Source organism: Anthonomus grandis, chromosome 14, assembly GCF_022605725.1.
Source record: "Anthonomus grandis grandis chromosome 14, icAntGran1.3, whole genome shotgun sequence".
NCBI lineage: Eukaryota > Metazoa > Arthropoda > Insecta > Coleoptera > Curculionidae > Anthonomus > Anthonomus grandis.
In genome coordinates, this window is record NC_065559.1 from 5610509 (window position 1) to 5628603 (window position 18095).

Genomic DNA, 18095 nt, shown 5'->3' on the forward strand with positions numbered 1-18095 from the left:
ATAAAAAATTCGGAGAGTGACAATCTGGTAATATCTCAAAGCCATTTAATTTTTTTGCCCGCATTTCTTTTACGCGTAACTTCCCACTTCCCACTTAGAGAACAGTAGGCCATAAAATGCATAAAAGCAATAAAGGAATGTGTTGTTTGCTTTAGTTTGTTCGAGTTAAGGGAAAGGCTCTTATATATCATAATAGATAGTAATACCTACTATAAACAGGGTACATAATTTATTCCTAGTTTTTCAATGGCCATCATACCTATTGTCACGAAATAAATTTTGTTTGGATTAGAACAGTATTATACACCTTTCCGTAATAAGCAGTTTAGTTTAAAATTAAAATGAGTTCTCGCAGCAAAATTTGGCTATATTTTTCTAAAAACGAAAATCGCAACTAGCAAGTAGCAAAATGAATTATTGCGTAAGGGAACATACGGGTTGTGCAGCTAAAAAAAAAAGAGTGTAAAAAAATACAAATTGTGCAAATCGTAGACCATAGATATTGAAGTTCGAGTTGGTTCCAAATAAATTAATGTTTCAAACATTCAAATTTCAAACACACAGGCTGCTACAAGTTCGAGTGTGACTATTGGAATCTCGGAAACTATAAGAGCTACGAGGGAGGTTAAATTGGGGCAAAGTTGCGTATTTTGATGCTTAATAAAAAATAAAATGCCATTTTGAAAGTTAGAAAATTATGAATACATTCGAAGTTAACCGGTTCAAATTCGTTTTTAATTTTTTCTGATGTTATTTGAAAAGATGTATTGAAATAAATGACACTTTGACATTGACACAGCAACTTTTTCCTCCCCACAAAACTAGAAAACTCGATATCTTTAAGGGTCTTAGTCTCAACGATCATATACAGGCTCTTATAAATTCGAATGTGACTACTGGTATCTCGGCAACTATAAGAGCTACGAGGTTTTTACTTTTTACAATCCAGTAGAAAAGAGTTTACATTACCTATTCATTACATAAAAATTTTCAATTTGTGACATTTTACGACTAACTAAATTATCAGCTTTTCCGATTCAAAAGCCAATAAATGATTGTTATTTTTATTTCTTTTATCCTTCTGCCTGCCTAGATTCCTAAAGGTCTTCAGTTAGGACAGTCTGTTAATAATTTATTAACTTTTATTACTTGCCCAATGCTTTCGTTTGAAGATACCGTTATTCAGCCGTCCAGATTTACAGATCGTACATATTTCTAATGTTAAACTCATTATTTTCAGTACTTCTCAAGATACAGAATCTGAATATTTGGAAGTTTCAACAAATTCGAGGAACATTTCGACAAGGGATGAAGGTGGATCCGAAAACGAATCAGAAATCTCCAGCGTACTTCCACAGTTGCTACTGCCACTAATCAGGTACAAAGTAAACTACAGAAAACACAACCCAAAATTGATAGCGTTTTTTCTACCGTACATGTAACCAAGCAAAAACAAGAGATTATTACTCAGATAATTACAAAAATGATTTGCATTGACACCCTATTGCATTAATTGCATGTCCCCAATTGCATTGCACTGACCTGTTTCGTTTGTGGAAAATAAAGGTTTTAAGAAATTATGATCATATATTGCTCCCTCGTATAAAATTCCAGCAGCAAAGTCAATAATGCTAAGAATTGATGCTTTATATGAGCTTGAAAAACAAAAAATTTTAGAAGAATTAAGAGATGTAAAATGCATAGGCCTAACAACAGACTGCTGGAGTTCAATGGCAAATAAATCCTATATCACTGTGACTTGCCATTTTATCAACAATACTTGGCAACACGTTACGCGAAATTTAACAACGGAAAGTATGGAAGAAAGACATACAGCCATAAATTTAAAAAACAAGTTACTAGATATAATAAATGAATGGGAAATCGTGGACAAATGTGTCGCTATAGTGCACGATAATGCCTCTAATATTGTTTTGGCAACTAGGGATTTACCGTTTGATTCAGTTTGTTGCCATGCCCATTCATTGCAGTTAGTCTTAAATAAAATATTGGATGAAGATTCTATTAAGCCAACAATAATCAAATGTAGCAGCGTAGTTTCTCATTTCAAACATTCTAATATAGCAACAAAAGCATTAACAAACAAACAAATTCAAAAAGGTTTAGAGAAACATAAACTAATTCAGTCTGTAAAAACTCGTTGGAATTCTACATATTATATGTTAAAACGGTTAATAGAGCAACGTGAAGCTCTAATAGGTGTTTTATCTGGCAGAACAGTTACTTCAAAAACACATGCTGGACAATTAATGCTTAACGAAGAAGAACGTACAGTAATAGAAAGCATTATAATAATATTAGCACCTTTTGAAAATGTTACCAATTTGTTTTCATCGGATTCGCAACCAACTATTTCAATGATAATGCCTTATGAAATTATTTTGAAAACTACTCCTGAAGAACCTATTTTCTTGAAAGATATTAAACTTTTATTACAAAAAGAGTTTGAATCTAGATTTAAAGATTTTTTTGTATCTCAGTTACTGGTGCCATCGATATTAATATTTTTGACATGAGCACATTTTTGGACCCACGGTTCAAAAATAAAGAACGGTTTATTAGTTCTTTGATTAAGGTACAAATATATTTTCAAAATCTAATAGAACCGATAACGATTTTTCAGCCGTAGAACATGATCAAAATTATGCCAAAAAAACCGCCTTGGACCTCTTATTTCCAAATGAACAGCCTACAATATTTAATGAACTTGATATGTATGTTTCCGAATGCGTTATTTCCAAAAATATGTGTTCCTTGCAGTGGTGGAAAAATAATGAAACCAAATATCCAAATCTTATAAAATATCTAAAACGTTATCTTTGCGTGCCTGCAACATCTGTTCCATCAGAGAGAGCTTCTTCTAATGCTGGTAATATTGTTAATGCAAAATGTAAATTTGTAATTTTGTAATGTTTAATTTGTAATGTAATGTAAAAATTGTAATTGTAATGTAAAAAAAATGTAAATTTGTAATGTTTAAGTTTACATTGTTTATCCTGTAACTTAGTTCTTCATTATTTTCTACTTTATCCATTTTAAACTATTTGTTTGTTATTTTGAAACCTTATTGTACGTTTCTATAAAATGTTATTTTTTTGAGTTTTTTTGTTTGTGTTCTTTTGTTTAAGAGTTTTTATTTGTGCTCATCTATTTTTAAATGTTTATTTTATAGATTTCTTGGTATTTCTTTAATATTCCCATTATGTTTCGATAATATAATATTTAAAACGACTTTTTCGGTGTTTAAATTTTGGATAAACAGCTGTTCAAATATTTGACTACCAACCTAATTGATTAATTTTATTGGAATATTCAAATAATCGAATTATTCAAACACTTAATTTGAATTATTCGACTATTCGAACAAATCGAAAAACGACTAATTGAATACAAAAATTTCAGAAATCCGAGCCCTAGTTTTGTCTAGAGTACACATCATAAAATATAACATCCATAGACAATATGGGACATTGTCTAATGGGTAAAATGTTAATTTAGCGCCAATAAGAAAAGCCTGGATTTCTTTTAATTAAGCCAGTAGCCAAGCAGAAAGAAGCAACGACCCAAATTTACTGTATTGCCCAAAATGGGTATAACATACTATAGAAAATTTAAGAAATGCGTAAAGAATTCATGGGAATATAAAGTGCCTTCTAAGCTATTCAAAAAAGTGACATTAAATAAATAAAATTAGTAAGTCACAAAGAACTCCACGCTCCTTCTCAGATTATTGACAGAAAAACGGTCAATTAGACTTTGTTGTCCAATACCAATGACATCAGAGAACGTACCACAACCACAGCTGTCAAAGCCTTCCATAAATCTAGGAAAGTCCTTGGAGACTTTATTTTACTTTTATTCTGGACATGAAATCCCTAATAAACTATATTATTACCTCCTTTAGGTGCATTATCTTCAATAACAATCCTGTTAAGAGAAAGGTCTAGCAGGTCGTGTGCCAAAGCTTGATAAGTCCACGTGTGATGTAACGGAGTCGCCATATCGACATTCCTATCCAAAATGATCAACAACGGACGATGAAAGTTAAAGTTTCCAGACTGGGTGTCGCCGGTAAATAAGTTATTCCTAGCATCGAACAAGTTTTCTCTCAATTTTTTGTCCAGTTTCTGAGCGACCATTTCGGCCGCGTTACCTTTAGGACTTCGGATTATTGGAACTGTCCCTAAAGTATTCAGTTGAAATATTTATTTCATATTAATAAGGAAAGTATTATACAGAAGCTTACCTGCCGTAACGAATACCGAAAACAGACTGTCCACAATGCTGTTCATTATCAGCTCCATTTCGTTGTCTTTGATGTCTCCTTTGTTGATTGCTATAATAAAAAAAGACATAATAAATTCATTTTTAAATAAAATAAAACCTCTTAATGTTTTGGTGTTAATAACATTATTCTTAGATAATAATAATAAACTTTATTGAAGTATAAGTATATACATTAGGGTGGAGCGAAAACTGGACCAAAATAACTAATTTTCGAAAACGAATATGCCTGAGTGTGCAAAAGATGCCTTTCGGGGTTCTTATTTACCCAAAAAAATCCGAATGACTTATGACGATTCCATCGGCTGCCGAAATGACCTTGAAAATTTTAAAATTAAAAAAAATCTTTAAAACTGTAAAAAAAGCCAAACATGCAGCTCTCAGCTAGTTTTTCATGAAAAACTACCCAGAACTCACCACGTGGATGAATGGTGCAACGTCGAGGTGGCTGCATCTCGAGTTCCACCCTACCCTCCCACCCTTAGAATTTTTTTAAAATTTTTTCTGTTCTAGTACTGCTAAGAATTGTTTTTTAGTATCAAATTTGTTTTGATTCAATACGAGCTCTAATAAATCCGTCTCGTGCTTCAGGGCCATAAACCGCCATAGAGGCTTCAGTAACTAACTTACTGCTCGTTCAACTGCCTGTGAATGACAAGGGAATTTTAATAACCCTATTTCATTAGGAACCAAAGAAATCATGTTAGTTAGTTCTTCGTTCGAAATTTCCATTGTTAATGGGGGCTCGCTTATAACAACATTTTGCCAGTCAATTAAGTCGACATAATCTTAACAATCAAAATTCAATTTATTCACGCGAAATATTCTAACATCCTCGGTTTTTGCGGTTGATCTGCATTTTAAAATCCTTCTTAAAGTTAACTCTCGAATATATTTTCTATCATCTCCTAACATGGCTAATAAAATATTTTCTGGGTGCGCAAAAAATCCATTTCTCTCAATTACGGGATCAATACCGTTTTTTATTTCTTCAGGGAGGTAACGAGATTTATTTATAATGCTAAACAAGTGCCTAGCACCATCCTCACAAGACTAATGGCATTTAATTTAAAACCAGCATACGGCATACACTTTTATTATAAACTCTGTTTTAAGGTTTTAAGAGGGCTCATTAGTAGCAACGTATAACCTTAGGACTCTATTGGCTGTGGTAAGCCATCTAGAGTATGACATTTTCCCTGGCGCTTTTAGAGCCCAATCGTCTTTTAAAACTCCAGATTCCTTGACACATCTCATATAAATACTTTAAATCGGTACTTACGGTTTCTAGATCAACTAATGGTAAAATTGTTTCAATTTTCTCAAACTGTACGACTGGTAAATTTTCACACGATTCAAGGGTCTTACCAATGACTCCCTCTGATAATTAAAGATAGATGGGATTCTATCTTTAATTATCGAAATTTTGAGGAGGTTTCGGCAGCCGAAGATATTGTTTTTGGACGTTTAGTTTTTTTTGGCTCACTTGAGAGTACAATAGGCATCTTTTAAACATACAGGGTGGTTAAATTTTAAGAAATAAAAAATTCGCTAAATTAATAAAAAACATAATAATTTCCGAAATTTTAAGGCACTTTCGGCAGCCGAAGAAGTTGTTTTCTGACGTTAAGTTTTTTTTTGGCTTACTAACGACTACAATAGGCACCTATTAAGCATACAGGGTAATTAAAATTCCAGAAATCGAAAATTCGCTCCACCCTAATATACATATACAATGAAAAGGCAAGAGTGCAGTTGAACATGATTTGTTCAGCTGATTTATACACTTATCCTAAAAAAGAAGTAGTCAATAAAATAAAAAAATATTCTAAAACTAACAAATTCCAAAAGAAAAATTAAATATTTTTCTATAATCTATCATAAAACTAGATGATGTGAGGGCACAAGATTTGATTATTGTCGGAATTAGCTATAAAATCAAGAAGATCGGGGCAAGGACGAGAGGTGATAAGAGGACTTTAAACACTCTGTATTATTATTTAGAAATATGTTTCCTATCCAAAAGTGTATTTTATTCTTAACCTTTATTACGAAAAATCAATTTCAGATAAATTAAAACACCTGCGAGGCAAACATTATTTATTAATTCCAATTCCTATTACATTACGTATATAAATGGATCTCCCAATTTCTTCTTTCCGAAAAGCCAACATGATTTTACTGACATGGGTAATATTCATAGAAGTGTTCATACATTCTATTGCTTCCACAAACTCAGAGCCAATAAATGGGAAAGTAATGGTAAAAAGGGCTCTTCAAAAATCCCATGACAAACCTAGAATACAAAAGGTTTCAGAAAACTTTTTAGAAGATGATTTCTACTTGGAGGATCCAAATGAATCTCTAATAGATTTGCTGAATTCGATCGCTTTTAAATATCTTTCAGGATGTACAACAGGCATTCTATACGATTATTATTCAGAAGAACAAGATCATGTCTTTTTGAAGAAGTTTTTTCAACGATATCGCCTGCCATATGTTCATGCCTCTATACCAGAAGATTTTAGGTAGTATATGCTTCAGAAAACTGTAAAAATGATAAATCGACTTATTTACAGGATTCAACTAGATGAACTTTTTAAGGCCAACACAAATACGTGCTTCCACCTGTTAATTTTTGTAAAAGATGTTATGAAACGTCCGGAAGTCATTAACAAAAGAAAGGAAAGAGTGGTTATAGTATCCAAATCGTCCCAGTGGAGGGTACATGAGTATTTATCAAGCGAACACTCTCAGGGTATCCCTAATTTATTAGTTATCGTCCAGTCTGATAAGCCCATGCCCAATAAGGTAAATTAAATAAATATTTAGGAACAATTATGACAGTTATGAACCTGAGGGAACATAAGTTGTTTGGCAACATTGTAGTATTCAATGTTCAATGACTGAAAGTTACACAATAAGAAATAAAGAAAAACAAGAATATGACGTTGCTAAGTCCCTAACCAATTACTTTTACGATTTTAATGCAGTAAGGCATTTTTAATTTAACGCCTTTGGCATTATTTTTAGCAAGAACATCCCTATATATTGTACACGCATGCGCTATACGTCGACGCTTTAGGCTCAAGTAAACCGAGAATCTTAGCCTCTTGGGTCCATGGGAACTTCTCGAATAATATCGACCTATATCAACCCAAGATCAGACATGGATTTTCTGGACACAGGTTTATTATTGCTGTAGCGCATCAACCTCCTTACGTCATAAGAGTGTACGATATAAAATTTTATGTACTTCATTGCCGATGTTTCCCCCGATACTACACCATCCTCAGGGTGCTACAATGATAAATTAAAAATAAGTCCACAAGCAATACTCAAAATAAAAATAGTCCCTGATGTTTGACTAGTAGTTAAGGTTGAAACGTCGGCCATAGAAAGGTCAATAAGGTCACTTTTAATTTTTTTCAAAATGGTGCCAATTTGTCATTTTGATAAGATTGAGAAGATGGTAATGTATTTTGACATTAAAATAAACTTGAGAAAGGTTTCATAAAACCGAAACTGTCGTATTTCTTGGCCTGAAGGTTCAATTTTGATCAAACTGTATTTTTTCTGTTTCTATGTTCTCTTCTTAACTTGTGACTTATTATAACAACACATTCATTGCCGACCTTAGTTGGGCGGACGTGTACACTAAAACTTATGTTTCCTTCACAGGCGACACACAGACCAAGATTTAGTGGAGTTCAAAGGAATTGAAATAAGACTGGTCGATATGTTGGCGAAATTATACAATTTCAGTACCGACTATAAAGAGAGTCACGACGTTAAGAATCTAGGGTAAGAAGACAGCTATATTCCTAAAGGAATAAGAATATTGAGATTTTACAGGTCAGGAACAGCGGTCCTTAAGGCGTTTAAAGACCAAAATATTAATATTGGTTTAGGAGGAATCTATATTACAAGTGACAGATATAATTCGGGTATGTTTCATTGGCATGACGAAGATTGTGCTGCCTTTATTTCGCTGTCTTCAACAGCATTACCAAGGTAAGTATCACCTTATAATGCTGTTCCAAATAAGATTCCACTACTAAATAAAATGGAATAGGCAAATCAATAAACCGTGCAAGGGTGAATAAACATCATGAGGGTTTTAACAAGGAATTAGCTTGGTATAAGTCAAAAGTATTCCTAAACTCGATTATGATGCTTTTTCTTAAGAACATCAAACACAAGTAAAGATGTTTTGTAATTTAAGTTAGGCATTTAATTGTTTACTGTATCAATTACTTATCAAAAAACTGACTTTCTACAACATTAGTCAGAAAAGCATTGACCACGAGTTCCACAAGGGTCTGTATAAGTTAAAAAAAATGAACAATATGTACTGCTTGAATCCATATGGTGCATACGAGTACTAAAAACAGGTTTACTAAAAACAGCCTAGTAATAAATGATTCAACCTTTTCATTGAAAGATTGCTCAGGATCATTAGCAACCTTTCAATAGGGTGTGTTCTTTGTCTCATGAAGCAGCACTGTAGTGGTTTCAATTGAAATCACATATGGAACAGTAAGCTGCAAAATTAAAGAGTGTTACAATCTTACGTAATCTGAGATTGTGCTAAGAATTACTTTTTACTCTGAAATAATTCTTGAAACAATATTAAACATGTAAATGAATTTATATCTAAATTCTTAGGTATCGGGCGATAATGGGACCGTTTCGATGGACCGTCTGGTTAGCTCTTATAATGGTATATATGGGGGCAGTACTCCTTTTCTCCTACTCAGAAAAATCAACTTTGCGCCATTTAATACGCAATCCAGAAGAACTCGAAAATCTCTTCTGGTACGTATTTGGGACGTTTACGAACTGTTTCACCTTCAGCGGCAACAAGTCTTGGACAAAAGCACAAAAAACCACTACAAAATTTCTTGTTGGTAATATCCTATTCGCTGTCGACTTTTATTGGTTTCATAAGCTTTATGTTTTAGGTGTATACTGGACGTTTACGATCATTATAACCGCTTGCTACACCGGTTCTATAATTGCTTTTGTCACCTTACCAGTGTTTCCGGAAGTGGTAGACACCATTGAGCAACTGTTAGATGGGAATTTCGATATAGGCATGTTGGACAAAGGAGGGTGGCCTCAATGGTTCCAAAATGTGTCAGACAAAGCAAGTCGCAAGATCATTAAAGACATCGATTATGTGCCTGATGTGACAAAGGGCTTAAAAAACGTAACCAAGGCATTCTTTTGGCCATATGCATTGTTGGGGTCTCAAAAAGAACTAGGGTACATTGTCAAGACCAATTTTACTGTGGGGTAAATTTTGTAAACTTATTTTGAATAATAGATTTTTTAAATTTTAAATTCTAGAAGCAAGAAATCCCTGCTACACATCAGCGAAGAATGTTTTGCCAGATTTAAAGTAGGGATCGTTCTACCCCCGAAATCGGTTTACAGCGAAGTTTTGGGCACTGGTATTCAAAGAATTATCCAGTCAGGTTTGTTGATAAAAATAAAAAATGATGTTGACTGGGAAATCATGCGGTCTGCAACTGGGAAACTTTTAGCTGTGAGTATTTTAGTCTTGTAATATGGGGTTCAAAGCATATTTTTGATATACTTATTTTAGTGAATAGAACACAAAATTGTCACATATATTTTTAATTGAATCCTATTGTGGAGTTGATTAAACCATTTTTTTTTCAGGCCAACAGTAGAGCCGGCTCTTTATCAATTATCTCCAGAGAGGACCGCGCCTTAACTATAGACGACACACAAGGCATGTTTTTACTTTTAGCAATCGGCTACGTTGTCGGTGGTTGTGTTTTAGTATCGGAAATATTCGGAGGATGCTTTAACATATGTAAAAGACCGGAAAATGTCCGAAGAGCCTCGTCTGACTCATCTATCGCGAGCAACCCTAGATTCCATGAGAGGCAAACGAACAGGCAAAGACCAAGGAGAATGTCTATAAATAACTTCTTAAAGAATCGATCCTGCTCAGTTGTATCAAGTAAAATATTAGTGCACCAATCGAATGATGTTGCTGATCCGTTCGGTGAATCTCTAAATCACTGTGAAGGTAGTTTTAATAACGATGGGAATGACGAATATGGTGCTGGAGGGGATTTGAACGAAGATATAGCGAAATTGTTTAATGAACATTTAGAGAGTGAGGCACCACTTATTGATGATATGACTGAGATATCAGAGGATGCAGCAAAACTAGTCAAGGTTTAATAATTATTTTAATAATAGCAGTTTAAGTTTAGAGGCAATAAAGTAACCCCTATAATAAGTTTTTTATTTTAATAGATAAGTGCAATCATAGTTTTAAAATGTGTGTACTAATTTGGTTTCAAAATACCTTTTTGTAGTAATAAAGAACAATTTTATTTCTATTTGTTTATTTTAACCCTTCTAACACTTGAATAGGCATATTTGTTTTTTTTTTTATTTTTTTTTTAAATTAAGTTTTTTCCTATAGTTGTCACATTTATTTTGGTTTTGGCTGAAAATAAAAGCATTTTGTTTGTTTGTGTGTAGAATTAAGGAATGCACAGATGTCTGAAAATTACCAGATCACCAAATTACATCATGGGCATAATTATTCAGCGCCTACAAGATCTTACAAGTACTAGCAAGAACATGATATCAACGATCCGTACACTAGAACTGGAAAATGCGGCGCAGCGTATGGAAGTTGAGAGTCTAAAATATGAGGCTACCCGATCCTGTCCTACATCCGCAGAAAATGTACCCAAACCCAGCAATACCTTTACCAATACCAAAGCAGAACGACGCTATCCCAGGAAGAACAAAATTTTGGTCATTGGATCGGATGTTAGTGGATATCTTTAAAAAATCAATTGGTAGCAAGTATGATCTAAACTGCCCTTTTGCTGACTGAAGACCTGCTTCAAGAGACTCTCCAATTCTCCGAACGGTTTACTAAATCGGACTTCGTTTTTTTGTTTCTTGGTTCACTTGAATCAGTGCTCGGGAAACGATGCAGCATTGGGGATATTCGTAAAAAACTTAGAAACATGGATAATACAAACGTAGTTTTAATAGGACTTTCTCTGTTTAAAAATGGGCCCATACTTGCAATGCATATGAATATACAATGCATTGAATCCCTAAATGGAACTACGCTTGTACCCATTGTTGGCGATTACATAAATAAGTAGCGCATGGTACATTATCTCATTGATTTCTGTCAATTAAATAATATTAAATTGAATTTTCACCAAGACTATCAACATCTCAGTCCAATGTGACATTTGGGAATAGTAAACTCTCTACTGTTGACATACAAGCTAGCAACAATCATGTAAATGTAAAACACATTCAATCTAATGTTTTACCTAGCCACCTAACTCTAATGTTGTTAAATATTCAATCTCTGCGACATAAAACTAGTGAACTTTTACTTTTTTTGCATGACTTAAACTATCCTAGTATTTTATTCCTTACTGAGCACTGGCTTAAACCGGGCGAGCTTATTGATCTACCAAATTATGTTATTTTGTCTAGTTTTTGTGTGATTTTGTCTTCTCATGGTGGATGTATGATATTATTATGTAAAAACTTTTTAGAACACAACTCTTTTCAACAGGTAGATAAATTTAAACATCTCCTAAAGGAAATGACTTTTGAATTTACTGTAATTTACTCCAAATCCATAAACTTATATGTAATTTGTATTTATAGATCTCCTCTAGGTGGCTGCAGCAAATTCTTTTTAAAATTAGAGGCACTTTTGTTTGAAATTCCATCGACGGCTTACGTAGTTCTTACAGGAAACTTTAATATCAACTTTAATGATAAAAATTCTGTATTTACTCTGTGCCTCGATCATCTAATGGGGGCATTTAATATACATATGCATGTAAAAGATTCTACTCGTATAACACAGTCAACAATATCCACTATTGACTATATTTGTTCTAATTTTCCATATGACTCCGAGGAGTGTACAGTCGCAAATTCTGCTTTATCAGATCATGAGTTTATACTATGTAAAATAGCAAATATACAAAAGGAATGTAGTGTATCTGCACAGCGATATGGTCGAATTTTTGGTATTAATAACTTTAATAAGTTTCGTCAACTTTCAGCTCTTGAGTCCTGGAATTCTATTTTCGATTTATTTTCCTTTCACACAAAAATTGTTAAGCCCTTTGATGCTTCCTTCCCAATGATTAAAATCATACCGAAATCCAAACCTATAAAATCTTGGTTCATGAGGGGTTTGCAAGTATCTTCAAGAAATCTGAGATCTCTTCACACAATAAGAAAATTCACTGACTCTCCAGTTTTTCATAACTATTTCAATTCTTACCGAGCCTTGTATCGTCGTCTGATAAGAATCTCTAAGCAAACTTACTACTCCAACCGTTTATGTGGTTCATCTAACAAATATAAGGAGATGGTAGACAATGGTACAGTGAAAACATCTTGTCGGACTTGCATTGTCTTATTTATTTAATGTAACACGACGTTTCGGTTGGTAAGTATATCCAACCCTTATCAAGTGTAAACTGTTTGTTTGTGGTAAGCAGTCAAGACACTGCCCTGAACTCTCTTCCAATGATTTTAACAATTTTTTTTCTAATATTGCTTTACAACTTTAGCAAAATTTGAGCCCTTCAGTGGATCCTCTTTCCTTTATGCCAGCCTGTGGCAAATTCCTTCTTCTTTATACCTACAAACCTAAACGAACTCAAGGATGTTCTGTATACTGAAAAAAATAAAAATTCAACTGGAGAAGACAACCTTTCAGCTAAGATTTTTCTCAACCTTCCAGAAACGGCGCTAAAGGCACTGGTTGACGCAATTAACCTTTCTTGGAGCAAGGGGATATTTCCATCTTGCCTAAAATCAGCTAAAGTTATCCCAATTCACAAGGGTGGAGCTCTTGATAACCCTTCCAACTTTCGTCCCATCTCTCTTGTCTACGCTATCAAAGGTAACCGAAAAACTGGTTAAAAATCAAATAATGTCCTTTTTAAAGTCCAAAAACATCCTCACCAGACTTCAATTTGGCTTCCGTGAAAATACAGTATCAATGATTCCATGTTTAATTTTTTTCATGAGCTTTACTCCCAGATAAATGATGGTGGAGTTTCGGCGGCAGTTTTTTGTGATTTGTCGAAGGCTTTCGATTGTGTCTGCCATAGGATTCTGCTGCAGAAGCTTCATCATTATGGATTTCGTGGAGTTTCATCTTCTTGGTTTGCTTCCTATTTGCAAGATAGGCAACAACGAGTGCTTGTAGGATCTGAGTACTCTGATTACCATCCTATCACCTTGGGAGTTCCTCAGGGTTCAGTTTTGGGACCTATACCTTTTCTCCTATACATAAATGATCTTACCGATCTTAATGTACGGGGGAAATTTACTCTATTTGCCGATGATACCACACTTCTCTGGCACAGCCCAGACACAGATACTCTGCGAACTACATTATCAACTGATCTTCAGGCAGTAAATCTCTGGTTTGAATTCGTTTTCAATCGTTTACCAGGTGGAATCAGGGAGGCAACATGTATTGACACTTTTAAACATAAATTGAAAATACTTTTGACCGAAAAATGTTACTATTCACTGGATGAATACTACGTCGACACATTCTAATTTTCCCTAAGTATAAGTTTACAGTATTTGAATTTTATTTGAATTGTTTGTATGGTTAGAATTCTTTGCTGTCTTATACTTGAGGGGATAATTATGGAATTTAATTTACTTTTTATGTATTTTTTTTCTGCTGTTCTTATGTATTGTTTTCTAAAACAAATAGAACTCGAATGTGTATGGGGTGTAGTGGTTAAGTTTAGTGTTAGTAACTTAAGGTAGCTTTGTTTAGAACAATTTTTCTTTGTTAATAACAATAAAGCATAATTTTTTTTTCTTATTAATTTATGACTTGCCATTATTCATTTATTATTATCCACCGTATTATTTTGAAGACCTCCATAAAAGGGCAAATTTTGTGTCTGTTTTATGTGATGATTTAATAAAATTTCAATTTGGAGTGCTCAAAAAAAAAACAACTTTTATATACAGATAGTTTGACCCAATGGGAATATGTAGTGAGAAATATGCCACTAAGAGATAATTATACTCGAAAGTATCTCTCAGATGTTGTAGGACCTTAACCAAAGAAAAAATGGTTCTGAACCATTTCCGGATTATGCATGATCTTGTGGAGATGTAAGTACATATAAGAACAGGAATACTCGAAAGTATCTCTCAGATGTTGTAGGACCTTAACCAAAGAAAAAATGGTTCTGAACCATTTCCAGATTATGCATGATCTTGTGGAGATGTAAGTGTATATAAGAACAGGAATACAAAACTCCATTTACCCTTTATACAACACACCAAGGTTGCTAATGGTCCTGAAATTACAGCAATCATAGTTTTGAATCATCTTCCTACTTGTACAAAGGCCTGAAGGCAATTTTTCAAGAGTGTATTGATAAATAATTAGGTGTAGATATAAAAAAAAGTATGTTGTACAGTAATGATTAGCTAATAAGTTGTATGTATTTCTCTTTTTTTGTTATTTTAGATTAAAGTGACATTGGTTCTAGAATTCAAATATGTATTAATGTGTATATCTATGGAAATAAATTAATAAATAAATACATTATTATTTGGTGCATGTATCTCATTAGGACCTATGTATTATAGTAATAAATACAAGATTCAAAAAGAATCCTAATTCTTAAGGTACAACATATATTTCATCACTTTATATTACAAACCTCTTTTCTGTAAATACGACCCAAAAACAATAATTTGAAGATTTTAGGTAGATAAGTTAAATTAAATTTATATATTCAAAAACCCAATTATTTAGGGTTAAATTTTAATAATATTAAACTGCGGTCAATTGAGATTATAGAGGTTCCATTGGTCAGGTATCTTTGTATCATTGTTAATAAACAATGATACCAAAAACTTATTTATCACTTTTATATATTGAGAAATATTTGAATAACTTTACAAACTACTATTAACAGAATATAGATCCATTGCTGAAGCATTACTGAGATGGATCCAACACTTTACAATATTCTTCCAAATGACTTAAGGCAGATTAAAAACATGAAATCTTTTACCAGAAGATGCACAGTTTAGACAAATTTAAACATTTTTTGTAATAACTAGTGTAAATGAGTAATTTTCACATTGTTCTGATTTGTATAATAATCAATTATTAGCCTTTAAGAGTGTTATATGTATCAATCATTGGATTAAACATTATGTTTATTGCTGATCTTTGGTATTTTACTTGTAGTTTGATTTTTATTGATTCTAATTTGTAAATTTTATTTTTTTTTACATGCACAAACAGACATTTACTCCTACTTTCAATTTTTGTTAATTAAATAAAAGAAAACATAAATGGACATGGACCAAATGCAAAGCACACCATTCAGAACAGGAATCATAAGTTACCAAGAGTTGAAGTAAAATTGTATTAAAGTTGAAATTTTTGTGAAATGCAAACAATCTCAAAAATCCTGAAAATCAGTTGATAATTTATCTATAACCATAAAATTGCAATCACATAACACCAAGAGCCAAATAATCAACTATCAAAACTGATCCTTTCCAAACTATACTTGCAATTTTTAAATACAAAGTTTAACTTACCATAATAAGATATTGAATCACTATTTTGATGTCTCAGAACAAACATATCATCCTCCAGAGAGATAAAGTTTACATACTGATCATAGATCTAAAAAAAATTTTTTTTAGGAGAATTAAAGGAAACAGAATATTCTTTACATCAACAAACTTTATGAGTTCAAGTAATAATCAAACATACCTTATGCACATTTGCAACACAGTTAGCCTCAATAGCTGCAGAAGCAAGGTCCTCTAATTTGTCTCTTGAAATAGGTGAAAGGAAATTCAAATGGTAAATATCGTACACACCCCTTTGAAAATCTTGCTTTATTCTACCTAAATTTTCTTCGGTCGGAGCACAAAAGTATACTACTGGAACTTCAGGTATTGCATCTCGGTCAGAGTGTAATTGCCTAAAAATAAGTTAACCTAGAATCACCTCAATACAATGTGAATAAATGGAGGGATCTTGGTATAATATTTGGTGTAAATTTTATTTTTAACAATCAAGTATTGATAAAACATATTATGATTTTACAAAATATGGCTTTATTAACAACCTTTGGCTGCCACTTAAAAACAGAAGGCATCTTTAGCTGTATCTTCAGGTTACTAAAGTGAGATGTACATAGACTGTACTGATGTTCTTGGTCAGCTATCTTTTACAATTAATAGAGAGTCAATTCCAGAAACTCCAAAAAAATTTTCTCTCATTTATTAACAAAGTAAAGAAAAGAAGTTAATATATTCTTAACTTCATTTTTTGGCCTCTACAGTAGTATTGGTTACACTTTTTTTAACTCTCTTTTTATCTTAGAAACAGCTACTCTTATTCATAAATGTCCTAAACCTCCCTCTAACACTGGTCATATGACTCGCCAGGTTAACGATTTTCCCTTACCAATCCCTACATCCTCCCTCACGAAGAACTCACTTATATACCTCAGCAAAAAAATTTACAACCATGTATCAGACAAATTTTAGAAGTTAAGAGATTCAAAAAGGAATTAAAATCACTTTTATTATCCAGGGCATATTATAGCCTTGACCATTTTTTTAATGATACCTTTTAACCTGTGCTCTGACATCATTTTAGTGTTTTAGTTTTGTTTCCTGTTAAATAATGTAATTTACTTCTTCTAAATTCTGTTTTATTGACAGCTTTACTTATTTTTTAATGAAATTTATCAAAAAGATGCTTTTTTTCTCAATCTGTTTTGTTATGATTAATTTTGGTAATGTGTGTAAATTTTATGGTAAAGTGTTTTAGAAGTTATGTTTGTTTGAAATTTAAAGTGAATTTGGAATTTTTTAGTTTTTAGGATGCTTGTACACAAGATTTTGTTGTCTTACGTAATATAGCACATTTTCTTTCTTTCTTTCTTTCTTTCATGCTCGCTATTTATAAATGCCATACAAATCTTGAACAAAAGTACTTCATTTAAATGACCAGATTAATTGAAACTAGTACCTATAAGTGTTGAAGAAAACCACCTATTTTTAAATCATAGGCGTAGTAATTTATATTTTTTTTGGATTTGGGATTCAGCATGTCGCGTCGTCTGAAAAATCTTTGAAATTTTTTTTTATTGCATAACGACAGCCCTATTCATACGCCGAGGGTTGTTTGTGTTAGCATTTCTGGGCATTGCCTTTCCGAGATGTTTCGGTCGCGAGATAAATTTAATATTTTGCGTGAATAGGAGGAAATAACTTATGCATGTATTTATCTAAAATTGTTTCATGCTGAAGAGAAAATTAATATTTAAAGTGATCGACTGACATAATTTATTTACTGAATTTTTAGGTATATTTTTGAAATTAGCTTTTTTTTTATTATTTGTGTGTTTCAAAAGTAAGCTAGAGCCTTGTTGAATCTAACTAACATTTCGACCCTGACTGGGTGAATATTCAGACATAAATCATACCACAGATAAATAAATATATGTTTCGCGAATTTGTCCGTCTATCTGTGATAATACGTAGAATATTGACTCAACTATTCAACTCATAACTGGGTAGCTATGAGATAGTATGTATGGTATATGATAGTATGGAACCTCAGTACCTTCTAGTGATGGCTGGATAACTAACCCAACTCTCTTCAGTTTTAAATGAATAGTATGTATGAGGAATTAGACAGGAACAGTAAATAAATTATC

General features: G+C 32.7%; 2 protein-coding genes across 2 annotated transcripts in view; one reads left to right on the forward strand and one right to left on the reverse strand.

Moving 5' to 3' along the window:
- LOC126744617 (protein sly1 homolog) overlaps positions 1-18095 on the reverse strand; it is a 29664-nt gene that overhangs the window by 10733 nt on the left and 836 nt on the right. Inside the window, exons 3-6 of the mRNA XM_050452112.1 lie at positions 16133-16346; positions 15955-16042; positions 4268-4357; positions 3917-4204 (exon numbers count right to left, since the gene is read on the reverse strand). Coding sequence (XP_050308069.1) covers positions 3917-4204; positions 4268-4357; positions 15955-16042; positions 16133-16346 — 680 coding nt within the window. The remainder of the gene's footprint in view (positions 1-3916; positions 4205-4267; positions 4358-15954; positions 16043-16132; positions 16347-18095) is intronic.
- On the forward strand, positions 6542-7736 carry LOC126744623 (ionotropic receptor 21a). Its single transcript, XM_050452120.1, has 3 exons — positions 6542-6833; positions 6885-7116; positions 7339-7736. Exons 1-3 carry the CDS (start codon positions 6565-6567, stop codon positions 7612-7614), a joined length of 777 nt encoding a protein of 258 aa, XP_050308077.1. The 5' UTR covers positions 6542-6564; the 3' UTR covers positions 7615-7736.